This window comes from Osmerus eperlanus, chromosome 14, assembly GCF_963692335.1.
Source record: "Osmerus eperlanus chromosome 14, fOsmEpe2.1, whole genome shotgun sequence".
NCBI lineage: Eukaryota > Metazoa > Chordata > Actinopteri > Osmeriformes > Osmeridae > Osmerus > Osmerus eperlanus.
In genome coordinates this window covers 18,163,069-18,190,959 of record NC_085031.1, presented here as the reverse complement: position 1 = coordinate 18,190,959, position 27,891 = coordinate 18,163,069, and the positions used below count along the sequence as shown (strand labels likewise).

Below are 27,891 nucleotides of genomic sequence, written 5' to 3'. Positions count from 1 at the left end.
ATAAAAGGTCTTCAGCTCACAGATTGTCATCCACATCCAACCTAAACCCTCCAACAGGTATGACAGTGTGCTCACCGAACCATGGCCTCTATCTTCTTTCTGTACTTGGGGTCAATCTTGTTGCGGTACTCTGGTCTCATCAGCATGGCAGCAAAGCTGAAGGCAGAGTTCCTCAGACCGGCACGGTGACACTCGATCACTGCCGACGTCAGGATGGGCACAATGTCTGCAAACACACACACTCCTGATCACACACTGATGACCACACACTAATGTTACATCACATAAGATGTGGAGAGAAAGGGTTAGGGTTAGAAAGAAAGGGTGTGTCTCTCTGGAGAGGGTCACGGATATGTGCTTTGTCTCTGACAAAAAATCTTACTTTTAATTTGAATTAACGTACTTTAAATTACTGAACTTTTTGAAAGGATGCAGAGGCTCACTGCCCGCATTGTAGATCACAGGGTTAGGGTTAATCCTAACCTTAACCCAAAGTAAAAGTTTGCAGCGACTCAAGTGTCACGTATTCACCATGAGACACATGTATTTAAACCAGTTAACCTTGCTCACACGGCGCACCTTGTTAAGGGATTGTACCGCTATAAACAATTAATGGACGAGGCGCATACTTAAGTATAAAAAGTATACTATTATCATGGTACTTAAAGTATACTAGCAGTGTACTTATTTATATACTATTGTTGTACTAAGTAAACTGAATTGGCCCAATATTTAGGTCATTTAGTACACTTTAAAGTACACTTAGTGTATTTGAAGTTTACTTTTGAATACTTTAAAGTAGCCTGTGTAGAGCACTTTTAGTTTATGAAGTATACTTAGTAAAGTACTTCAAAATATACCGTTGAATACTCTGGCATGTCAATAGCCGTACCGAGTTACACAGAGTTAAATGCCAGTTATACAGAGTTAAATGCCAGAGAAAATGCCACCAGAAACACCACAAAGGCCGTGACTTGATGACCAAGGACAAATGTGGGTTGTGAGGTTAGTAGAGAGTAACTTACGAGAGGGGAACTTGCTGATGTTGTTAGACACTCTGATGAGCATGCGAGCCCCCTTAAGGTGGTCTCCTCTCTTTACATGGACCTGTAACAACAACTACTACCATGACTCACACAGCCCCATGTCCTCCACACAACCATCACAACAGTGTGTATCAGCATGACTGTGTATCAGCATGTGTGTATCAGCATGACTGTGTATCAGCAACAGAGTGTGTGTCTGTGTGTGACCAGACCTTGACCAGTATGTAGGAGTGCAGTATCATCAGGTTGGTGTTCATCTCAGCTGGGATCTTGATCTCCTGAGTCTTCAGCTCTGTGTACATGCTGAACAGCACGTCATGGGCATGGCGGTAGTTCCCTTAAACAAACACACAATGTTCACACAACTATTTCTGAGGGTGAATGACCCCACAAAGGTCAGTTGACCATTTCGGAAGGTCAATTTCTGGAGTTTTATCACCTGGGGGGGAAGGAGCTTTGGGACATCAGGTTCTGGGGCTGTGTTGTTTCAACTGGCATCGTAATGTCTTAGGAGAATGTGACTGAAGTTTATATTGATTGGTTGTTGGTTAGAATGTCCAGATGTAGGTACTATATGAGACTGGGTGGTTAGTGTTAGGATGTGTATGTACTATATGAGACTGGGTGGTTAGTGTTAGGATGTGTAGGTACTATATGAGACTGGGTGGTTAGTGTTAGGATGTGTAGGTACTATATGAGACTGGGTGGTTAGTGTTAGGATGTGTAGGTACTATATGAGACTGGGTGGTTAGTGTTAGGATGTGTAGGTACTATATGAGACTGGGTGGTTAGTGTTAGGATGTGTAGGTACTATATGAGACTGGGTGGTTAGTGTTAGGATGTGTAGGTACTATATGAGACTGGGTGGTTAGTGTTAGGATGTGTAGGTACTATATGAGACTGGGTGGTTAGTGTTAGGATGTGTAGGTACTATATGAGACTGGGTGGTTAGTGTTAGGATGTGTATGTACTATATGAGACTGGGTGGTTAGTGTTAGGATGTGTATGTACTATATGAGACTGGGTGGTTAGTGTTAGGATGTGTAGGTACTATATGAGACTGGGTGGTTAGTGTTAGGATGTGTAGGTACTATATGAGACTGGGTGGTTAGTGTTAGGATGTGTATTCATGAGACTGGGTGGTTAGTGTTAGGATGTGTATTCATGAGACTGGGTGGTTAGTGTTAGGATGTGTATTCATGAGACTGGGTGGTTAGTGTTAGGATGTGTATTCATGAGACTGGGTGGTTAGTGTTAGGATGTGTATTCATGAGACTGGGTGGTTAGTGTTAGGATGTGTATTCATGAGACTGGGTGGTTAGTGTTAGGATGTGTATTCATGAGACTGGGTGGTTAGTGTTAGGATGTGTATTCATGAGACTGGGTGGTTAGTGTTAGGATGTGTATTCATGAGACTGGGTGGTTAGTGTTAGGATGTGTATTCATGAGACTGGGTGGTTAGTGTTAGGATGTGTATTCATGAGACTGGGTGGTTAGTGTTAGGATGTGTATTCATGAGACTGGGTGGTTAGTGTTAGGATGTGTATTCAATTTGGGATCACTAGGCTGGACGACACCTAGCGATATGATAAGAGCTCTGGATAAGAGCGTCTGCTAAATGACTAAATTATATGTGTCCTGCAGAAGATCGATCACAGAGCGCTCTGTTTGATAATGTACCGTACATAATAAATAATTGGTATTAATCCGGCATCTTGACTGTTCAAGTACACAGTGTCATCAGAATTTCCCCCACATAGGTCGGGGCTAGCTGCTGTGGGTCTGGTAGGTTGGGGCTAGCTGCTGTGGGTCTGGTAGGTTGGGGCTAGCTGCTGTGGGTTAGGGTTAGCTAATCTGTCGTCTACCTGCAGACTGCTCCTCGCGGGCGATGATGATAGCGGTGCGGGCCGCCTCCCTGTACTGCTGCAGGGCCATGTAAAGGCGGAACAGGTACTTGGCATCCTGGGAAAGGGGGCAGGCCATGATGTGGGGTCAGCCAATCAAATTGCATTTCATAGAGTGGAATTCCCAACATTCTAAAATGGCTCACCCCCTCCCCTTCATCATATCTCCTTTAACTGTGTAGAACAGTAAGGTTGAATAAAACTGGACATGGAAACAGACTAGAAACACAAACCAGAGAAGAGAGGGATGAAGGAAATATACAAAAATTGAGTGAGTCAGATTGATTAAATATGAAGATCAGGTGGAGAAGTATTTATTACCTTTGGCATGCCATCACTCTCTCCCATGAGGTAGTCTATCAGCTGGTTTGTCAAGGAGTCCTCTTTAGCCTGCCCCACCTTCACACACACATAGTAAGCATTCTTCTCACACACAAACTTCCTTAGAAAATATGATACAAAGATATTGGTATTACTCACAGTCTCAATAGCCATCTCTATGGCCAGGTTATCATCAGAGTTGGGACACTTGAGAAAATGCTTTAGGGCCTGAGAGAGAGAGACATAGAGAGAGACTTTGACTTTAAAGATATCTTTATTGGGCAGTTAGAACTGCCAGCTAACCAAGCAGTTTCACCACACCACCCATTTCATATTTAAACAAACCCATTTCGCTTACAATTTCACAATTTTACTCTCCAATCAAACTAAGTAAAAAAAAAACAAGAAAAAAAAACTGAGAGAAACAGAGAGAGAGAGACACACAGAGAGAGAGATAGACACAGAGAGAGAGACATAGAGAGTGGTGTGGAGTGTTTAGGAGTGTGTGTGGAGTGTTTAGGCAGCCCATACTCGGCTGTACTGGCCACACTTCTGGAAGAACCTGCCAGCCTGCAGGTGTGTCTTCTCCCCCTCAAAATAGAGAGCAATGCTTTGGTAGTCCTCCTGGGTCGCCTCAGAGCCTACCACACACAGACTCAAGACTTTAGACTCAACACTATACACCTACCACACACACTCAACACTATACACGTACCACACACACTCAACACTATACACGTACCACATACACTCAACACTATACACCTACCACACAACCTCAACACTATACACCTACCACACACACTCAACACTATACACCTACCACACACACTCAACACTATACACCTACCACACACACTCAACACTATACACCTACCACACACACTCAACACTATACACCTACCACACAACCTCAACACTATACACCTACCACACACACTCAACACTATGCACCTACCACACACACTCAACACTATACACCTACCACACAACCTCAACACTATACACCTACCACACAACCTCAACACTATACACGTACCACACACACTCAACACTATACACCTACCACACAACCTCAACACTATACACCTACCACACACACTCAACACTATGCACCTACCACACACACTCAACACTATACACCTACCACACAACCTTAACACTATACACCTACCACACACACTCAACACTGCACCTACCACACAACCTCAACACTATACACATACCACACACACTCAACACTATGCACCTACCACACACACTCAACACTATGCACCTACCACACACACTCAACACTATGCACCTACCACACACACTCAACACTATGCACCTACCACACACACTCAACACTATGCACCTACCACACACACTCAACACTATGCACCTACCACACACACTCAACACTATGAACCTACCACATACACTCAACACTATGCACCTACCACACACACTCAACAAGATACACCTACCACACAACCTCAACACTATACACCTACCACAAAACATCAAGACTATACACCTACCACACACACTCAACACTCTACACCTACCACACAACATCAACACTATACACCTACCACACACACACTCAACACTATACACCTACCACACACAGACTCAACCGTTTAGACTCAACACTTTAAACCTACTACAGACTCAACACTAGAGACTCAACACGTCTAGATGTCAGCTATGATGTCAGCACACACACACCTATGATGTCAGCACACACACACCTATGATGTCAGCACACACACACCTATGATGTCAGCACACACACACCTATGATGTCAGCATACAGCTCCATCTGCCTGTGCTGCTGTGCAAGCTGGAAAGCCTCGTCGTTGCAGTGGGACAGGACCAAGAACTGGATGGCTGAGCCATAGTCATTCAAACGCAGGAAAAACCTGTGAACTCACACATGCACGCACGTACACACTGTAATTGCATGTGTACCATTACGAGATGTTGTGTTAGGTCCCATGCTGCTCCATGCACCTCACCTGGCAACCATCTTGGCTCCATCGATGCTCTCTGTTTCCCTAACAATGCGCACAGCATCCTCAGGGCTGTTGAGGTGTTCCAGAAGCACCCGGATCAGGTTGTCCCAGTCCCTGGCACTTTCATAAGCCTGCGCTGCCTCCTGGTACCTGTGGCAGCATTGAGGTCAAGTGGAATGGCCCTCAGAGACAAAACACGAATAACGGTATGGCACACACACACACACAAACACACACACACACACACACACACACACACAGAGGTTACCCCTAAACCTAACCCTAACCTGCCATCCACCTCCTTGGCCTTAGCATACTGTAGGTGGATCTTGGGAGACGAGACCTGAGGAAGCAGCTCTCCTACCTTCGCCCTGAGAGAAAGGAAGGGGGGGAGCGGAAGAGAAAGAGACAGAAGGGAAGGGGGGGAGGGAGGGAAAGAAGAGGGGTGAAAAAGAGAGAAAAGAAGAGGGAGAGAAAATAAACAGCTAAAAAGCGATGCAAATGTCATAACCATGTTCAGATTTCAAATGTGTGTGTGCATGTGCGTGTCCAGCCTCCTCTCTGTGTTTGTGTTTTAGCTGCAGAACGGCAGGCAGAGGAGGAGCCATGGTTTAGTCTAAAACGTGAGTAGGGCCCTGATTTATTTTTACAAGAAACAAACTTCTATGCCAACCCTGCAAACAAGGTTAACTCTCTTTACTATTTGGAGTCTGTTGGCTGAGCGGTGAGGGAATCGGGCTAGTAATCCGAAGGTTGCCAGTTCGATTCCCGGTCATGCCAACTGACGTTGTGTCCTTGGGCAAGGCACTTCACCCTACTTGCCTCGGGGGAATGTCCCTGTACTTACTGTAAGTCGCTCTGGATAAGAGCGTCTGCTAAATGACTAAATGTAAATGTACTATTTAGTGAAACATTCCCTCACCAGTTCTTGCAGCGGATGTAGACAGAAGCTGCCTTGTCATAGTACAGGCCTTTCTCATAGAGCTGCGCTGCCTCGGAGAACTGCTGCAGGAACACACCGACACACTGTTATACCCAGACACCCACACACTGTTATTCCCAGACACACACACACACAGTTATACCCAGACACACTGTTATACCCAGACACCCACACACTGTTATTCCCAGACACACACACACACACACACACAGTTATACCCAGACACACACACACACTGTTATTCCCAGACACAAACACTGTTATTCCCAGACACACACAGACACACTGTTATTCCCAGACACAAACACTGTTATTCCCAGACACAAACACTGTTATACCCAAACACCCACACACTGTTATACCTAGATACCCACACACTGTTATACCCAGACACACACACACACACACACACACACAGTTATACCCAGACACACACACACACACAATCACTGTTATACCCAGACACCCACACACTGTTATACCCAGACACACACAAACACACACACAGTTATACCCAGACACACACACAATGTTATACCCAGACACACACACTTATTCCCAGACACACACACACACTGTTATTCCCAGACACACACAGACACACTGTTATACCCAGACACCCACACACTGTTATACCTAGATACCCACACACTGTTATACCCAGACACACACACACACAGTTATACCCAGACACACACACAATGTTATACCCAGACACACACACTGTTATACCCAGACACACACACTGTTATACCCAGACACACACACACTGTTATAACCAGACACACACACACACACACAGTTATACCCAGACACACACACACACACCCACACACTGTTATTCCCAGACACACACACTTATTCCCAGACACACACACACACTTATTCCCAGACACACACACACACACACACACTGTTATTCCCAGACACACACACTTATTCCCAGACACACACACTGTTATTCCCAGACACACACACACACTGTTATACCAAGACACACACACTGTTATACCCAGACACACACAGACACACTGTTATACCCAGACACCCACACACTGTTATACCTAGATACCCACACACTGTTATACCCAGACACACAAACACTGTTATTCCTAGACACACACAGTGTTATTTCTAGACACACACACTGTTATTCCTAGACACACACACTGTTATTCCTAGACACACACACTGTTATTCCTAGACACACACACTGTTATTTCCAGACACACACACTGTTATTCCTAGACACACACACTGTTATTCCCAGACACACACACTGTTATTCCCAGACACACACACACACTGTTATACCAAGACACACACACTGTTATACCCAGACACACACAGACACACTGTTATACCCAGACACCCACACACTGTTATACCTAGATACCCACACACTGTTATACCCAGACACACACACACACTGTTATTCCCAGACACACAAACACTGTTATTCCTAGACACACACAGTGTTATTTCTAGACACACACACTGTTATTCCTAGACACACACACTGTTATTCCTAGACACACACACTGTTATTCCTAGACACACACACTGTTATTTCCAGACACACACACTGTTATTCCTAGACACACACACTGTTATTCCCAGACACACACACTGTTATTCCCAGACACAAACACTGTTATTCCTAGACACACACAGACACACTGTTATACCAAGACACACACACTGTTATACCCAGACACAATGTTATACCCAGACACACACACTTATTCCCAGACACACACAAACTGTTATTCCCAGACACACACACTGTTATACCCAGCAGAGAACAGAGGGATGCGAGACAATAAGAAGACAGATGAATAGATAGAACAGAAGACACCATGCTGTCCAAAATGGATATATACCTTTATGCTGTCCACAATGGATATATACCTTCATGCTGTCCACGATGGATATATACCTTCATGCTGTCCACGATGGATATATACCTTTAGGCTTTCCAGGATGAATGTAGATACTCTGTTCTATACTAACTGAGCATGTGTGTACTGAGCATGTGTGTACTGAGCATGTGTGTACTGAGCATGTGTATATATATATATATTAGTATAGGGTTAGGGTTAGGGTTAGGTGTATATATATATACCTTCATGCTCTCCAGGATGGCTCCACAGTCCTTCTTCAAAGTTCTGCTGGGGTGCTGGATAGCTAGCCCCGCCCCTTTCCTTATGTCACCCATACGGATGGACATCCTGGCCACGCCCCCCTGGCACGCCTCATCGTGCTCCTGGAACTGGGGAAATGGGTGTGGGTGGTATGTGTGTGGGAGGGGGTTATGGCCTCAACCTGATCTCCATCTGGTCTGGTATCCCCTAGGTCATGTCTCCTACCTGTGTGGTCTCCCCTAGGTCATGTGTCCTACCTGTGTGGTCTCCCCTAGGTCATGTCTTCTACCTGTGTGGTCTCCCCTAGGTCATGTCTCCTACCTGTGTGGTCTCCCCTAGGTCATGTGTCCTACCTGTGTGGTCTCCCCTAGGTCATGTCTCCTACCTGTGTGGTCTCCCCTAGGTCATGTGTCCTACCTGTGTGGTCTCCCCTAGGTCATGTCTTCTACCTGTGTGGTCTCCCCTAGGTCATGTCTCCTACCTGTGTGGTCTCCCCTAGGTCATGTGTCCTACCTGTGTGGTCTCCCCTAGGTCATGTCTTCTACCTGTGTGGTCTCCCCTAGGTCATGTGTCCTACCTGTGTGGTCTCCCCTAGGTCATGTCTTCTACCTGTGTGGTCTCCCCTAGGTCATGTGTCCTACCTGTGTGGTCTCCCCTAGGTCATGTCTTCTACCTGTGTGGTCTCCCCTAGGTCATGTCTCCTACCTGTGTGGTCTCCCCTAGGTCATGTGTCCTACCTGTGTGGTCTCCCCTAGGTCATGTCTTCTACCTGTGTGGTCTCCCCTAGGTCATGTGTCCTACCTGTGTGGTCTCCCCTAGGTCATGTCTTCTACCTGTGTGGCCTCCCCTAGGTCATGTGTCCTACCTGTGTGGTCTCCCCTAGGTCATGTGTCCTACCTGTGTGGTCTCCCCTAGGTCGTGTGTCCTACCTGTGTGTTGAGGGTCAAGCCTTTTTCATAGTGGGCCAGCGCGCTCACATACTCCCCTCTGCACAGGACACAGCACAGGGTCGCAGTTACAGGAGTGTGTGTGCTGTTTGTGTGTGTAGTGTGTATGCATGTGTGTGTGTGTAGTGTGTATGACCTACATGAACTCCAGCTGGACTGCGTACTCCTTAGAAATGAAGGGGATCTGGTCCTGAGCCAGTCTCCTGGCCAGCATCAGAGCGCTGTCCCAGTGCTGCAGGTCTCTCCTCATCTGCACACACACAGCATGCTGGTAACACTGGCCTGCCACTCACACACACACACACACAGCATGCTGGTAACACTGGCCTGCCACTCACACACACACACACACAGCATGCTGGTAACACTGGCCTGCCACTCACACACACACAGCATGCTGGCAACACTGGCCTATGAGAGGCCGTATAGGCCATAATTCATACTTGATCTCACATACACGCCATGACCTCACATATATACCATTAAACTCTCACATATATACCATTATACTCTCACGTATATACCATTATACTCTCACATATATACCATTATACTCTTGCACATACTTGGTCTCACATACAACACCATAACCTCACATATATACCATTATACTCTCACATATATACCATTATACTCTCACATATGTACCATTATACTCTCACATATATACCATTCTACTCTCACATATATACCATTATACTCTTGCACATAAACTACTTGGTCTCACATATACACCATTATACTCTCACATATATACCATTATACTCTCACATATACACCATTATACTCTTGCACATAAACTGGCATACTCTCTTACACACACAAAAATACCCTCTTATATGCACCATCTTACTAAAGTATGACAATATATGTAAGAGACAAATATTATGTGTGAAACAGAATGTTAGTATATGTACGAGAATAACAGGATGTGTAAGAGAGAATAGTTGTCTATGTGAGAGAGAATACTTGTCTATGTGAGAGAGAATACTTGTCTATGTGAGAGAGAATACTTGTCTTTGTGAAAGAGAATACTTGTCTATATGAGAGAGAATACTTGTCTATGTGAGAGAGTTTGATTGAAACGGAAGGCAGTTTGATTGAAAAGGAAGTAGTACTGAATTCTCAGTTCCTGATTGGCTTACACATGAAGAAGGATTTGGGGTAGATGTAGCTAACGCCCACCTTCCCTATCAAGACGAGACTGAGTGACATGACAAGATGGATTCATTAATAACATTTTGCATACTCCAAATCCTGCGGCATCATTGTCAGAAATGTTGTATCAAAGACGACAGCCATACACGGGGGCTGTTTCTAACGCTAACGTTGACAATGAAATGCGCCGGCTCTTCAGACCTGGATCAGGTGTATCAAGGAGCGCCAGCAGCCCTCTGTCAGGAGCTAGTCTTAATGCCAGGCAAGTGATGGCGCAATCCCAATATCAAACTCCGCAGTATTTCGGTTAAGACTAACTCCTGACAGAGTGCTGCTGCCGCTCAGTGATGCACCTGATCCAGGTCTGAAGAGCCGGCGCATTTCATCGTTAGCGTTAGAAATAGCCACTGTGGATGGCTGTCGTCTTTGATTCCAACATTTCTGACAACGATTCAAGCAAATCCACTAAAAAACTCAAATGTAGAATTCCATAGTTGTTTAGGAAGCTATACCGATCCCCACTACTTGAGTCAAAAGTCCTAGATAAGTTTTTCAATTGATGAAACAAATTATCATTTAAATTAAAGCCAATGCCTTTGTGAATACCGTCCCGTGGCACTGGGGTTTTAACCGTTGACGTCTTTAAGTAGCCGAGTGGTCTTTACACCCTTGGCTATTAACCTAAACTTCAATGCCACAAACTGAACTTGATGTCAATCTGTTCACAAAATTTTCCAGTTGGGACTTTTAAGATCCTATTTGAGTGTAGGCCCCTATGCCCGATGAGTGCCCGCACCCATTCACTGCAACGAAATAGCTTCATGGATCCGACTCGGAATCTGAGCTTTAGAGACGCTTGACAAAAAAATGTGTTTGGCGTGTGGTGCGTTTTGGAATTGTTAATGTGATGTGTTCCCATCGTATTTAAGACGAAATAGTTTACAAAGAAGAGGTTTGTTAATGTGACTGTATACATATCTCACTCATACTGGCTAATCAGCTAACATGTTAAAGTAGCCTAGTCTACATCCAAAGTCGCTGTCGGGAAACTAGCCTCATTTTCACAAAAAGCTTCGAGGTAAAATTAAAAACCTTTAAAAACGTCTACATTTAGCAAATATTATTGTGCACAAGTATTTTAGTATAGTTAATATGTAATTTAATTCCATAATTTCCCCAGGAATAACTTTAAAAACGTATTTCAGGAACGGGTCCTCCCTACAATAACGCCGCAGCATTTGGAGTATTCAAAATGTTATTAATGAGTCCAATGGCTTCATTAAGCCGCCCACTCTCTGCCATCTTGTCATGTCACTCAGTTTCGTCTTGATAGGGAAGGTGGTTGTTAGCTACATCTACCCCAAATCCTTCTTCTTCATGTGTAAGCCAATCAGGAACTGAGAATTCAGTACTACTTCCTTTTCAATCAAACTGCCTTCCGTTTCAATCAAACTCTCTCACATACACAAGTATTCTCTCTCATATAGACAAGTATTCTCTCTCACATAGACAAGTATACTCTCTCACATAGACAAGTATTCTCCCTCACATAGACAAGTATACTCTCACATAGACAAGTATTCTCCCTCACATAGACAAGTATACTCTCTCACAGACAAGTATTCTCTCTCACATAGACAAGTATTCTCTCTCACATAGATAAGTATTCTCTCTTACACATCCTGTTATTCTCTTACATATAGTAACATTCTGTTTCACACATACTATTTGTCTCTTACATATATTGTCATACTTTAGTATGATGGTGCATATAAGACGGTATTTTTGTGTGTGTAAGAGAGTATGCCGATTTATGTGCAAGAGTATAATGGTGTATATGTGAGAGTATAATAGTGTATATGTGAGAGTATAATGGTGTATATGTGAGAGTATAATAGTGTATATGTGAGAGTATAATGGTGTATATGTGAGAGTATAATGGTATATATGTGAGAGTATAATGGTATATATGTGAGAGTATAATGGTATATATGTGAAAGTATAATGGTATATATATGTGAGGTCATGGCATGTATGTGAGAGTATAATGGTGTATATGTGAGAGTATAATGGTATATACGTGAGAGTATAATGGTATATATGTGAGGGTATAATGGTATATATGTGAGGGTATAATGGTATATATGTGAGGTCATGGCGTGTATGTGAGATCAAGTATGAATTAAGGCCTATACGGCCTCTCATACTGGCCTGCCACTCACACACACACAGCATGCTGGTAACACTGGCCTGCCACTCACACACACACACACACACACACACACACACACACACAAACACAGCATGCTGGCAACCCTGGCCTGTCACTCACACACACACACACAGCATGCTAGTAACACTGGCCTGCCACTCACACACACACACACAGCATGCTAGTAACACTGGCCTGCCACTCACACACACACAGCATGCTGGTAACACTGGCCTGCCACTCACACACACACACACACACACACACAGCATGCTGGTAACACTGGCCTGCCACTCACACACACACACAGCATGCTGGTAACACTGGCCTGCCACTCACACACACAGCATGCTGGTAACACTGGCCTGCCACTCACACACACAGCATGCTAGTAACACAAACCTCCAAGTGCTCTGTGTGTGTGTTTGTGTGATGTGTAAGTGTGTGTTTGTGTGGTGTGTATGTGTGTTACCTCCAGGGCAGCGATAGGGCAGGAGGAGGACAGGTAAAGGTCCTGGGCTCTGTTGTATTCATTCAGGAACATGGCCAGGTGACCCGCCAGTAGATTCCTGTCCTCTATCCCCTGAGAGAGACAGAGACACCAATATGTATATGTATGTGTATCTGTGTATATGTGTGTAGGTGTATGTGTGTGTGTGTGTGTACCTGGATGTCCTCCAGGGACATCACCATGCCAATGTTGGAGCTCATGCGGTAGACTCTTCCAGCAAGCTGCAGCTCCATGTGGACAAGACAGGCGCGGCCCATATCCCCCCAGCCCTCCACAGAGCCCAGCGCCCTGCACAGCTCCCACGCCTCAGGGAGCCTGAGCACACACACAAACACACACAGGTAAACACACACACACAGAGCACACACACACACAGAGAGCACACACACACACAGAGCACACACACACACAGAGCACACACCCACAGAGGTAAACACACACACACAGAGCACACACACACACAGAGTACACACCCACAGAGGTAAACACACACACACAGAGCACACACACACACAGAGCACACACACACACACAGAGGTAAACACACACACAGAGCACACACACACACAGAGCACACACCCACAGAGGTAAACACACACACACAGAGGTAAACACACACACACAGAGCACACACACACACAGAGCACACACCCACAGAGGTAAACACACACACACAGAGGTAAACACACACACACAGAGCACACACACACAGAGGTAAACACACACACACACAGAGCACACACACACAGAGGTAAACACACACACACAGAGGTAAACACACACACACAGAGCACACACACACACAGAGAGCACACACACACACAGAGCACACACACACACAGAGCACACACCCACAGAGGTAAACACACACACACAGAGCACACACACACACAGAGTACACACCCACAGAGGTAAACACACACACACAGAGCACACACACACACAGAGCACACACACACACACAGAGGTAAACACACACACAGAGCACACACACACACAGAGCACACACCCACAGAGGTAAACACACACACACAGAGGTAAACACACACACACAGAGCACACACACACACAGAGCACACACCCACAGAGGTAAACACACACACACAGAGGTAAACACACACACACAGAGCACACACACACAGAGGTAAACACACACACACACAGAGCACACACACACAGAGGTAAACACACACACACAGAGGTAAACACACACACACAGAGCACACACACACACACAGAGGTAAACACACACACACAGAGGTAAACACACACACACACAGAGCACCCACACAGAGGTAAACACACACACACAGAGCACACACACACACAGAGGTAAACACACACACACACAGAAGTAAACACACACACACAGAGGTAAACACACACACACAGAGGTAAACACACACACACAGAGCACACACACACACACAAAGGTAAACACACACACACAGAGGTAAACACACACACAGAGGTAAGCACACACACAGAGGTAAACACACACACACAGAGGTAAACACACACACAAACACACACACAGAGGTAAACACACACACACACACGCACACAGGTAAACACACACACACACACAGAGGTAAACACACACACACACACACACAGAGGTAAACACACACACACACACAGAGGTAAACACACACACACACACACACACACACACACACAGAGGTAAACACACACACACACACACAGAGGTAAACACACACACACACAGAGGTAAACACACACACACAGAGCACACACACACAGAGGTAAACACACACACACACACAGAGGTAAACACACACACACACACACACAGGTAAACACACACACACAGAGGTAAACACACACACACAGAGGTAAACACACAGAGCACACACACACAGAGGTAAACACACACACACAGAGGTAAACACACACACCGAGCACACACACACAGAGGTAAACACACACACACAGAGCACACACACACAGAGGTAAACACGCACACACAGAGGTAAACACACACACACAGAGCACACACACACACACACACAGAGGTAAACACACACACAGAGGTAAACACACACACAGAGGTAAACACACACACACAGAGCACACACACACACACAGAGAGGTAAACACACACACACAGAGGTAAACACACACACACAGAGCACACACACACACACACAGAGGTAAACACACACACACAGAGGTAAACACACACACACAGAGCACACACACAGAGGTAAACACACACACACAGAGCACACACACACACAGAGCACACACACACAGAGGTAAACACACACACACACAGAGCACACACACACAGAGGTAAACACACACACACAGAGGTAAACACACACACACACAGAGGTAAACACACACACACAGAGGTAAACACACACAAACAGAGGTAAACACACACACAACGTTCAGGACAGTATCTCACCTCTTAAGCTGGAGTGCCTGTGTAAGCTGTTTGCGTAGCTCCTCCACGGTGTGTGTGTGTGTGAGGAAGGTGTGTGTGCTCAGAGCCACGGTGCTGGTCTGCCCACTCTGAGTCTGACACACCAGCTCTCCGTTGTACAGCAGCAAGGGCTTCTGGGAGAAGGGCAGCTTGGTGTTCCCAACCAACTCCACCTGGGGACCTGGGGGGAGGGAGGAGGGGGGGAGAGGGATGGGGTGGGAGGAGGAGGTGGAGGGGAGGAGAGAAGAGAAGAGTTTAAGAAAAAAAAAAGTTTATACAGGTGTTGGGGAATTTTTGTATTTTCTTAACTTTCTTGTCCAGCAAATCTCCTGTGTGTGTGCTGACGATCCTACCGTAAATGGTGTTCTTGTGGAAAGCATATGTGTAGGCTTTGTCGTCGTCATAGGCAACAAAAACTCCTCTGTCGGCGGGCCAGTTCTCCCAGAGGAGCCCGGTGATGCTGGGGGGGAAACCAGCAATATCCTGCAGGTCCTCCTGCTAGGGTTAGGGTTAGTTAGGGTAAGAGTTAACAGCTGGGCTACCTACAGCAGGCCAGCTAGACTAGAGCTATGGCCTAAAATGTATATCAGGGTATAATTTTGAAGTACGGATGGTAATGGTATCACAATATATTTGTTTTTCAAAAAAATTATAGTCGGCTAGTCTACCGCACTCGAACAGATTTGGATGGAGTATGGCAGGTGTGTCGCATGAGTACATTTTTTCCAACTTTTGCCAGAGGTGGCACCACAGGTCCAAAAGTGGTGGGGCAAAAGTTGGGACATATCGGCGTTTTCGGTATCCATCTGCACTGACTTGTTTTTTAATACAGTCTATGCTCGATGGCGATAGCAGTAATGAGTTGTTGAGAGGGGTGGTCGATGCTCTGCCCCTGGGCCCGGGTTGGCTGTAGCTAGGAGATCACTGTGACTGACAGGTGCCTCACTTGTTGCAGTCAGCGTTTGAAGTGTGTTATAGTCAACAGAGTAAACAGGCTGAAATTTGGCGAAGTATTGAATAAACTTTTTTTCTGTTGCAAAAGTTTTTTTTCATTTTTAATAGCAGATACATTAAATGCGCTCAATACTCCACTGAGTCGAAAGTGGTGGGGTGGGGCAAATGCATGCTCGCCACGTGTGTGTGTGAGCGTGTGTGTGTGTGTGAGCGTGTGTGTGAGCATGTGTGAGTGTGTGTGTGTGTGGTTCCTCACACTGGTGGGACAGAGCAGGAAGCCGTCACTCTTATCGTCGATGACGACGAGTCGGGTCCCGTTGGGGTCCGGGAACACCCTCCTCACGGCCACGCTGAGAGAGAACCTGCTGACCACCTGCCAGCCCTCCAGCAGCACACACACCACCATCCCTGCCTGCTGTCACACACAAGAAGACAAGGGCAGACTTCAGGGCTGATGGCTTTGAGGTCAGCAGAGGGGGAAGGGTCGCGCCCCTTACATCACCCTAACCCTAACCCTAACCCTTACATCAGTGTCTAAGCCTAACCCTAACCCTTACATCAGTGTCTAACCCTAACCCTAACCCTTACATCAGTGCTGTAGAAGAGGAAGTCATTGGTGAGGGCGTGGCTGAGGATGCGACCTGGGATGTCTTTGTCAGGAAACAGCCTAGTCTGTCTCTGCTCCTCCTGCTCCTCCCCCTCGATCTGCACACACACAGCATTATTACAGCCTTGGCATACAGGGGGAATAATAATGTAGACACACTCTCCTCACCATGTGTAATAATGTAGACACACACACTCCTCACCATGTGTAATAATGTAGACACACACACTCCTCACCATGTGTGATAATGTAGACACACACTCCTCACCATGTGTGATAATGTAGACACACACTCCTCACCATGTGTAATAATGTAGACACACACACTCCTCACCATGTGTAATAATGTAGACACACACTCCTCACCATGTGTGATAATGTAGACACACACTCTCCTCACCATGTGTGATAATGTAGACACACACACTCCTCACCATGTGTGATAATGTAGACACACACACTCCTCACCATGTGTGATAATGTAGACACACACACTCCTCACCATGTGTAATAATGTAGACACACACACTCCTCACGTGTGATAATGTAGACACACACTCCTCACCATGTGTAATAATGTAGACACACACACTCCTCACCATGTGTAATAATGTAGACACACACTCTCCTCACCATGTGTAATAATGTAGACACACACTCCTCACCATGTGTAATAATGTAGACACACACACTCCTCACCATGTGTAATAATGTAGACACACACACTCCTCACCATGTGTGATAATGTAGACACACACTCCTCACCATGTGTAATAATGTAGACACACACACTCCTCACCATGTGTAATAATGTAGACACACACTCCTCACCATGTGTGATAATGTAGACACACACACTCCTCACCATGTGTAATAATGTAGACACACACACTCCTCACCATGTGGGATAATGTAGACACACACACTCCTCACCATGTGTAATAATGTAGACACACACACTCCTCACCATGTGTGATAATGTAGACACACACTCCTCACCATGTGTAATAATGTAGACACACACACTCCTCACCATGTGTAATAATGTAGACACACACTCTCCTCACCATGTGTAATAATGTAGACACACTCTCCTCACCATGTGTAATAATGTAGACACACACTCTCCTCACCATGTGTAATAATGTAGACACACACACTCCTCACCATGTGTAATAATGTAGACACACACACTCCTCACCATGTGTAATAATGTAGACACACACACTCCTCACCATGTGTAATAATGTAGACACACACACTCCTCACCATGTGTAATAATGTAGACACACACTCTCCTCACCATGTGTAATAATGTAGACACACACACTCCTCACCATGTGTAATAATGTAGACACACACACTCCTCACCATGTGTAATAATGTAGACACACACACTCCTCACCATGTGTAATAATGTAGACACACTCTCCTCACCATGTGTAATAATGTAGACACACACACTCCTCACCATGTGTGATAATGTAGACACACACTCCTCACCATGTGTGATAATGTAGACACACACACTCCTCACCATGTGTGATAATGTAGACACACACACTCCTCACCATGTGTAATAATGTAGACACACACACTCCTCACCATGTGTAATAATGTAGACACACACACTCCTCACCATGTGCAGCTGCACTTTGCCATCCAGAAGAGCAGCAGCGTAGTCAGAGTTGAGACACATGCTACCTATCGTCCCCAGGTACTCTACATCCTTCATCTTCTGTACACCTGGAGCACACACACATATATACTGTCCTTCATCTTCTGTACACCTGGAGCACACACACACACACACGTATATACTGTCCTTCATCTTCTGTACACCTGGAGCACACACACACACACACATATATACTGTCCTTCATCTTCTGTACACCTGGAGCACACACACATACATATATACTGTCCTTCATCTTCTGTACACCTGGAGCACACACACACACACACATATATACTGTCCTTCATCTTCTGTACACCTGGAGCACACACACACACACACGTATATACTGTCCTTCATCTTCTGTACACCTGGAGCACACACACACATACATATATACTGTCCTTAATCTTCTGTACACCTGGAGCACACACACACATATATACTGTCCTTCATCTTCTGTACACCTGGAGCACACACACACATATATACTGTCCTTCATCTTCTGTACACCTGGAGCACACACACACATATATACTGTCCTTCATCTTCTGTACACCTGGAGCACACACACACACACCTCTGTCTCCCAGGCTGTAGAACCAGGCTCGGTTGTTCATCCCAACAGCGAGGTGGTCTGGGCCCACGGCGATGAAGCTGGGCTCCACCTCCACTGCTATGACAACAGGTGCTTCCTGAAACACACACTTAGTCAAATGATCCTTCGTCTGCCTGCTGGTTTTTAAAACACATTTTGAATAAACCTAATCCAAGTAGAATTTCCTTTCTTATCTTTCTGGAGCCAGAGAAAGACTACCTCATGCTGTCCCAGATTTACTGACAGGTTTGGAATCTTCTGAAAGCACTAATACATATAATCTGGGTTAGGGTGTGGGGGATGGTAGGGGATGGTAACCAGGGTGAAGGGGGCAGTAACCAGGGGTTAGGTTTAGGCCGCCCCCAACCCACATGAACCTAAAGGCAGACTGCAAGTCCCACCACCCTCTGAAGGCATGGCAGATGTGTGTGTGTGTGCTGGGCTGTGTGTGTGTGCTGGGCTGTGTGTGTGTGCTGGGCTGTGTGTGTGTGCTGGGCTGTGTGTGTGTGCTGGGCTGTGTGTGTGTGCTGGGCTGTGTGTGTTTGTGTGTGTGAGTGCTCACCCCCTCCACCTGGTTGGAGACGGTGACCTCCAGCAGGGAGGTGAGGTAGGCCAGGCGTGTGCCCCAGCTGGCCCCCAGGATGGGCAGGCGTGTCAGGAACACGTGCAGGGTGCCCCTCTGGGTGGAGACAGCCAGCAGCTGTCCATCATCTGTCCAGCTCAGCTGGTCAAGACCTGGGGGGGGGGGGGGGTGAAGGGGAGGTGGAGAGGGGGAGTGAAGAGGGGACAGAACAGGGGGGGGAGAGTGTAGAATAATCGAGGTGAGGGGGTGAGAGAGTGAGGGCTGGAGTTAGGGTTATTAAGGTGACGGTTATTAGGTTAAGGGTTTTTAGGGTTCTTCTTTGTAATTATAAAAACTTCTCACCTTTGGTCTCATCGTCCAGGTTAACAATGGCGTGCATCTCCTTCAGCTCAGACAGGTCGTGGATTTTGATGCTGCAGGTTCAGAAGTAGGGGTAGTACACGTGCGTACACACATTCAAGTAACACACTTCTACAGTATAATCTACCCCGTGCAGGCCCTCTACACATGGTGACTTAAGTGATATTCACAAAGTGACTTAAGTGATGAATCACTCAGTGATCAAACACTCACGCCATTTACATTTCTAATCTTTTGGAATCCATTTCACACACTTCAGAGCAAAACAACCCCTTCATAGTCTCATAGGTGAATAAACATACTTCTCAGCTGAGGCAGGCACGGACAGTGTGTTTGGTGCAGGGTTACCTGTAGGGTTAGGGGTCAAGGTTACCTGTTGTCTCCACAGGAGGCAGCCTTGTTGAGTGTGGGGGAGATGGCCACGCTAGTCAGGCTGTCCTTGTGGTTGTGGGCCTGGAACAGCTCCTGGCCAATCTCCTTGATGTGGGTGGAAATAACCACGAAGTAGCCCTGGGAGAAGCCAATCATGATGTAGCCATCTCCATACCTGGGAGGGGGGGGGGGGGGGGGTCATGTATTTATATACGACTGGGTTCAGTACTAGAGCATCTCGTGTATTTATATAGGACTGGGTTCAGTACTAGAGTTGGTGAGGGCATGCAGCAGGTAGACTGAGTTCAGTACTAGAGTTGGTGAGGGCATGCAGCAGGTAGACTGAGTTCAGTACTAGAGTAGGTGAGGGCATGCAGCAGGAAGACTGGGTTCAGTACTAGAGTAGGTGAGGGCATGCAGCAGGTATAGGCAGTACTAGAGTAGGTGAGGGCATGCAGCAGGTAGACTGGGTTCAGTACTAGAGTAGGTGAGGGCGTGCAGCAGGTAGACTGGGTTCAGTACTAGAGTAGGTGAGGGCATGCAGCAGGTAGACAGGGTTCAGTACTAGAGTAGGTGAGGGCATGCAGCAGGTAGACTGGGTTCAGTACTAGAGTAGGTGAGGGCATGCAGCAGGTAGACTGAGTTCAGTACTAGAGTAGGTGAGGGCATGCAGCAGGTATAGGCAGTACTAGAGTAGGTGAGGGCATGCAGCAGGTAGACTGGGTTCAGTACTAGAGTAGGTGAGGGCATGCAGCAGGTAGACTGGGTTCAGTACTAGAGTAGGTGAGGGCATGCAGCAGGTAGACTGGGTTCAGTACTAGAGTAGGTGAGGGCATGCAGCAGGTAGACTGAGTTCAGTACTAGAGTAGGTGAGGGCATGCAGCAGGTATAGGCAGTACTAGAGTAGGTGAGGGCATGCAGCAGGTATAGGTAGTACTAGAGTAGGTGAGGGCGTGCAGCAGGTAGACTGGGTTCAGTATTAGAGTAGGTGAGGGCATGCAGCAGGTATAGGCAGTACTAGAGTAGGTGAGGGCATGCAGCAGGTAGACTGGGTTCAGTACTAGAGTAGGTGAGGGCGTGCAGCAGGTAGACAGGGTTCAGTACTAGAGTAGGTGAGGGCATGCAGCAGGTAGACAGGGTTCAGTACTAGAGTAGGTGAGGGCGTGCAGCAGGTAGACAGGGTTCAGTACTAGAGTAGGTGAGGGCATGCAGCAGGTAGACTGGGTTCAGTACTAGAGTAGGTGAGGGCATGCAGCAGGTAGACAGGGTTCAGTACTAGAGTAGGTGAGGGCGTGCAGCAGGTAGACTGGGTTCAGTACTAGAGTAGGTGAGGGCATGCAGCAGGTAGACTGGGTTCAGTACTAGAGTAGGTGAGGGCATGCAGCAGGTAGACTGGGTTCAGTACTAGAGTAGGTGAGGGCATGCAGCAGGTAGACTGGGTTCAGTACTAGAGTTGGTGAGGGCATGCAGCAGGTATAGGCAGTACTAGAGTAGGTGAGGGCATGCAGCAGGTAGACTGGGTTCAGTACTAGAGTAGGTGAGGGCATGCAGCAGGTATAGGCAGTACTAGAGTAGGTGAGGGCATGCAGCAGGTAGACAGGGTTCAGTACTAGAGTAGGTGAGGGCATGCAGCAGGTATAGGCAGTACTAGAGTAGGTGAGGGCGTGCAGCAGGTAGACTGGGTTCAGTACTAGAGTAGGTGAGGGCATGCAGCAGGTAGACTGGGTTCAGTACTAGAGTAGGTGAGGGCATGCAGCAGGTAGACTGAGTTCAGTACTAGAGTAGGTGAGGGCATGCAGCAGGTAGACTGAGTTCAGTACTAGAGTAGGTGAGGGCATGCAGCAGGTATAGGCAGTACTAGAGTAGGTGAGGGCATGCAGCAGGTAGACTGGGTTCAGTACTAGAGTAGGTGAGGGCATGCAGCAGGTATAGGTAGTACTAGAGTAGGTGAGGGCATGCAGCAGGTAGACTGGGTTCAGTACTAGAGTAGGTGAGGGCATGCAGCAGGTAGACTGGGTTCAGTACTAGAGTAGGGGAGGGCATGCAGCAGGTAGACTGGGTTCAGTACTAGAGTAGGTGAGGGCGTGCAGCAGGTAGACTGGGTTCAGTACTAGAGTAGGTGAGGGCATGCAGCAGGTAGACAGGGTTCAGTACTAGAGTAGGTGAGGGCATGCAGCAGGTAGACTGGGTTCAGTACTAGAGTAGGTGAGGGCATGCAGCAGGTAGACTGGGTTCAGTACTAGAGTAGGTGAGGGCATGCAGCAGGTAGACTGGGTTCAGTACTAGAGTAGGTGAGGGCATGCAGCAGGTAGACTGGGTTCAGTACTAGAGTAGGTGAGGGCATGCAGCAGGTATAGGTAGTACTAGAGTAGGTGAGGGCATGCAGCAGGTAGACTGGGTTCAGTACTAGAGTAGGTGAGGGCATGCAGCAGGTAGACTGGGTTCAGTACTAGAGTAGGTGAGGGCATGCAGCAGGTAGACTGGGTTCAGTACTAGAGTAGGTGAGGGCGTGCAGCAGGTAGACTGGGTTCAGTACTAGAGTAGGTGAGGGCGTGCAGCAGGTAGACTGGGTTCAGTACTAGAGTAGGTGAGGGCATGCAGCAGGTAGACTGGGTTCAGTACTAGAGTAGGTGAGTGCATGCAGCAGGTATAGGTAGTACTAGAGTAGGTGAGGGCATGCAGCAGGTAGACTGGGTTCAGTACTAGAGTAGGTGAGGGCATGCAGCAGGTATAGGTAGTACTAGAGTAGGTGAGGGCGTGCAGCAGGTAGACTGGGTTCAGTACTAGAGTAGGTGAGAGCATGCAGCAGGTAGACTGGGTTCAGTACTAGAGTAGGTGAGGGCATGCAGCAGGTATAGGTAGTACTAGAGTAGGTGAGGGCATGCAGCAGGTAGACTGGGTTCAGTACTAGAGTAGGTGAGGGCATGCAGCAGGTAGACAGGGTTCAGTACTAGAGTAGGTGAGGGCATGCAGCAGGTAGACTGGGTTCAGTACTAGAGTAGGTGAGGGCATGCAGCAGGTAGACAGGGTTCAGTACTAGAGTAGGTGAGGGCATGCAGCAGGTAGACTGGGTTCAGTACTAGAGTAGGTGAGGGCATGCAGCAGGTAGACAGGGTTCAGTACTAGAGTAGGTGAGGGCGTGCAGCAGGTATAGGCAGTACCAGCGGTAGGATATGATGTGTCCATAGCGTGGCTGGAAGGCCAGCTCGATGGGGTTATCTGGGTCGTTCAGGTTGTACAGGAACAGGGTCTTCTTCCCCACGGCAACACTCACCTGGAAACAGGTGCTTGGATGTAGTTGGATGTAGCAGGATGAAGGATATTAGAGCATGTCTTGTTAGATAAAAACATTCTTGAGGCTAGGACTAGACTAGTGCTAGTCCCATTCTAAAGTTGGTCTGTCAATCATTATGTAATCAATCCTTCTGCAGCTCTTATCTTGTGGGTCCAAACAACACTGGTCCTCTCTCTCCAACCCTAACCCTAACTGTTAGAACAGGGTGGAACCGTTAGAACAGGGTGGAACTGTTTCATTTAAGACATGAAACTACAAATATTTACTCATTCAGAACATACACACATCTACGCACACACATCTACGCACATACATCTATGAACTAGAGTCCTACCGATTTATCGGCGGGCCGATATTATCGGACGATACTAGGCATTTTCCAAACTAACGGTATCGGCATTTATAATGTCCGAGAATTTTTTTGGGGGCAAGAACAAAAGTGAACAAACATTCAAGTATATATATGAACATAAGATACTCTTTCAGTCAGATATCATATAAAGACAATATTGAAGTAAAATCAATAAAAAATTGAAAAAAAGAAATATATTTTATTTTAATTTTATTTTAGTCATTTAGCAGACGCTCTTATCCAGAGCAACTTACATTAAGTACAGAGACATTCCCCCCGAGGCAAGTAGGGTGAAGTGCCTTGCCCAAGGACACAACATCATTTTGCACAGCCGGAGAATCGAACTGGCAACCTTCAGATTACTAGCCTGCTTCCCTAACCGCTCAGCCACCTGACTACCCATATATACAGATAAATTAATATTTAAATATAGCTGCAAGCAGCAATGAGGTGGCCAAGCAGTCATATGACTGAGAAAACATTTTAGACATCCTTAGAACAAGGTTCCGAGTCCATATACCAAGTTTGGTGTGAATCCATCAAAGATTTGCTGAGATACGACCCAACTTCCTGTTTGATGGCTTAACTTCATCTCTCTCTCTCTGAGAGATGAAGATTAAATTGGCTGTAACGGGAAAAAGTTTTTGAAAATCAAAAAAACATGTGATGGGCGTTGTGAGGCTTGGTCTGAAGATAATCTCTGCCAAATTTGGTGAAGATTGGAAAACATTTGTAGGAGGAGTAGAGAAAACCTGTTTTTTCTGTAATTCAAAATGGGGGCCGAATCAATTCGGCTGATGATAATCACAAATTATCATGTGTCACACATGGGATGACCCAAGATATCAAAAATGGCGGAAAATCTATATAACCGGAAATTGACATTGTCATAGGGTGTGTTGAACTCGTCTTGATCCAGGGAATCCAACGGTACCTAATTTTTGAAAATCGGTCATACCGTTCGAAAGTTACGTGTGTAAACACAAGTCCAACTTTGACCCGTTGGTGGCGCTAGAGTGCTCGAATGGGAGACATGAAACTTGGTGAGAATAAAGAGGGGCCTGTCCTTAATGAGTGTGCCAAATTTCACAAAAAGTGACCATACGGTTCTAGGGGCTGCCATAGACTCCAATGGGAGAGGAAGATGATTAATAATAATAATAATAAATATAGCTGCAAGCAGCGATGCGGGTTCCTTCGCAAAATGGCAAAATATTATAAACATGTACACTGTTGAAGATCGAGAGTTGGACAACAAGAGAGCAAAACTACTTCATGTTTGGCCAACAACAGGCTGAATGGGGATTTGAACTCATGAGCATAAGGTTACAAGTTAGTCTCTCTATCCTCTCTGCTACACACCAACTGTTGAGGTTGTATGAATACAAAGGGCAGAATATTAGCTTTGGTCAGCTTTGGGACAAAGGTTAAGAAACGGTTGACATTTCAAGGTGAAATTGCATGAAATTGTGCAGTGGGGATGTGAGATAACCATTAGTTATCTCTACCATGCGTAGACTACAAGTAGCTAGCTACTATGGTGAACCTGGCTTGTTTTACAGTGGTTTACACAGTCTCGCTAAACAGATGATCAGAGTGTTGTGATGGGCTCAAATAAACACGCATTGCTATGTTTTTACAACCGGAGGATTGATCGGAAGACTAGAAACCGTTTTGTCAGAATAAAAAATAAAAAACTATGCCTCTGACTGGTTTTGAACCTACAACCCTTTGCTTACCAGCACAACATCTCAGCCAATTGAGCCATTCCCAGACATGGATTACACAAAACTGGATAATAAAAAAAGCTGTTTCTCCAATGGCGAGAATTGTCAGATTTGGTCGAAGTTCAAACAGCTGTAATTCAGTAATATTTTGACATATCAAGGTGAAACTTTGCATGGTACTTCAGGGGCGTGTCACCTTAAAGCCTATTAAGTTTGAACCATCCTTCAAAAATACATTTGTTCCTCATGAAAAATGAGGCATGCACATCAAGATTCAGAAGAATTGGAGCAATGGGGTGGGAATGCCATCACTTTGAAAATTTGAAAATTTTAGGCGTGGCCTGTGGCGCCCCCTATGGTCTGATGTGGCCCATATTTGGTGTGGGGGTACCCACTAGGATGTAGTATCAATGTGCCAAATTAGAACATTTATGAGTTACTTTTTGAGATATTGGGGCGCAAGGAGAAGAAAAATAATAATAAGAATACCAACAATAACAATAGGTTCCCTCCTACCGGAGGAACCCTAATAAGAAAAGGTAGAAACACTTAAGTGGCTTCGCCGCTTTGCGGCTTGGCCACCAAAAATAAAATAAAAACTGACAAAACACCCTTCAATGATGAGTGTTGACACCCATAAGATGACACCCTTATGAGTGTTGGCGTTGCATAGTTTGTCCACCAGAGGACACTCTACAACGTCCCTGTTCAAAGGACTTTAAGTTTCATATCTTAAGTTTGTATTTTTCTACATTTTATTTATCAGAACTTTAATATATTTTGATGTTCCTCTATTCTGTTGTGACAATATGCATTAACAGATTATTTTAGTGAGGAGTCGTAAATAACTAATGTTAGGGAAATCTGTTTATGTTATGCGTTTCTGGATATATCGGAATTTCAGATTTTTAAATCACCAAATATTCGTATCAGTATCGGCCTTAAAAATCCTTTATCAGTCGGGCTCTACTGAACACACATCTATGAACACACACTCACAGTGCTCTCTCCTGGGGACGACCTCTCATCCGTCTTCATCACAGAGAACTGGATATCCGCAGGGTCAGCTCGCACAGACATCTGGGAGAAGGAGGGTGGGACAGAAAAAGAAAGGTGTTGGCTAAGCAGCTATGCCAGGTGTTAGATATGTAGTTATACTATGTGTTAGTTATGTAAGTATGAACGGTGTTAGCTATTCCAGTATTGACCTGTCTGACAGTATCTCCTTCGTGGTTGCTAATGGTGATGGTGCGGTCTTCGCTGCCCAGAGCAAGCAGGTTCTGAGAACTCCAGCACCCACAGGTTATCCTCTTGGTGTGCTTACCTATTAGCATGTGTGTGTGTGTGTGTGTGTGGAGGGGTGTGTGTGTGTGTGGGGTGTGCGTGTAAGGGGTGTGTGGAGTGTGCATGTAGGGTGTGTGTGTGTGTGGGTATGAGGGAGGGAGGGTAAACGAGGAGAGAAAAACGTCAGATGTTTTGAGTATATTGATTGCTGTGGAAGACTACTATGTGTGTGATAAATGGGTTTGTGCATGCATGTTTGTATGTGTATATGCACACTTGTCTTTTTATGTGTATATGTGTGTGTAGGTGTATGTGTTTGTTACCCAGTACAGGGATCTTGCGTGACGTCTGTTGGTTGTAGATGAGCAGGTTTCCTTTTGCTGTTCCAACAGCTAACAGGGGGCTCGTCTTCGACCACAGGATGAAGGACATCTGGTCTCTAAGGA

The 27,891-nt window shown here is 46.1% G+C and overlaps 1 protein-coding gene across 6 annotated transcripts in view; it reads right to left on the bottom strand.

Moving 5' to 3' along the window:
- Positions 1-27,891, bottom strand: part of wdr19 (WD repeat domain 19) — a 31,396-nt gene that overhangs the window by 2,526 nt on the left and 979 nt on the right. For 3 of the 6 annotated variants that reach the window (XR_009932170.1, XM_062478081.1, XM_062478082.1), the window contains exons 5-33: positions 27,769-27,884; positions 27,370-27,485; positions 27,161-27,241; positions 23,949-24,061; positions 20,789-20,962; positions 20,398-20,468; positions 20,035-20,207; positions 19,455-19,569; positions 18,839-18,945; positions 17,181-17,297; positions 16,849-17,007; positions 15,992-16,136; positions 15,621-15,819; positions 13,342-13,501; positions 13,148-13,258; positions 9,446-9,555; positions 9,288-9,345; positions 8,340-8,486; positions 6,194-6,276; positions 5,559-5,642; positions 5,275-5,421; positions 5,054-5,178; positions 3,803-3,912; positions 3,431-3,499; positions 3,272-3,349; positions 2,912-3,008; positions 1,259-1,383; positions 1,026-1,107; positions 76-226 (exon numbers count right to left, since the gene is read on the bottom strand). Coding sequence is in view for 5 of the 6 variants with exons in the window: in XM_062478081.1 (XP_062334065.1) it covers positions 76-226; positions 1,026-1,107; positions 1,259-1,383; positions 2,912-3,008; positions 3,272-3,349; positions 3,431-3,499; positions 3,803-3,912; positions 5,054-5,178; positions 5,275-5,421; positions 5,559-5,642; positions 6,194-6,276; positions 8,340-8,486; positions 9,288-9,345; positions 9,446-9,555; positions 13,148-13,258; positions 13,342-13,501; positions 15,621-15,819; positions 15,992-16,136; positions 16,849-17,007; positions 17,181-17,297; positions 18,839-18,945; positions 19,455-19,569; positions 20,035-20,207; positions 20,398-20,468; positions 20,789-20,962; positions 23,949-24,061; positions 27,161-27,241; positions 27,370-27,485; positions 27,769-27,884 (3,423 nt within the window). In the remaining variant the exon portion in view is untranslated. The remainder of the gene's footprint in view (positions 1-75; positions 227-1,025; positions 1,108-1,258; positions 1,384-2,911; positions 3,009-3,271; positions 3,350-3,430; positions 3,500-3,802; positions 3,913-5,053; positions 5,179-5,274; positions 5,422-5,558; positions 5,643-6,193; positions 6,277-8,339; positions 8,487-9,287; positions 9,346-9,445; positions 9,556-13,147; positions 13,259-13,341; positions 13,502-15,620; positions 15,820-15,991; positions 16,137-16,848; positions 17,008-17,180; positions 17,298-18,838; positions 18,946-19,454; positions 19,570-20,034; positions 20,208-20,397; positions 20,469-20,788; positions 20,963-23,948; positions 24,062-27,160; positions 27,242-27,369; positions 27,486-27,768; positions 27,885-27,891) is intronic. The other 3 variants (XM_062478084.1, XM_062478083.1, XM_062478085.1) reach the window with 3 other exon arrangements.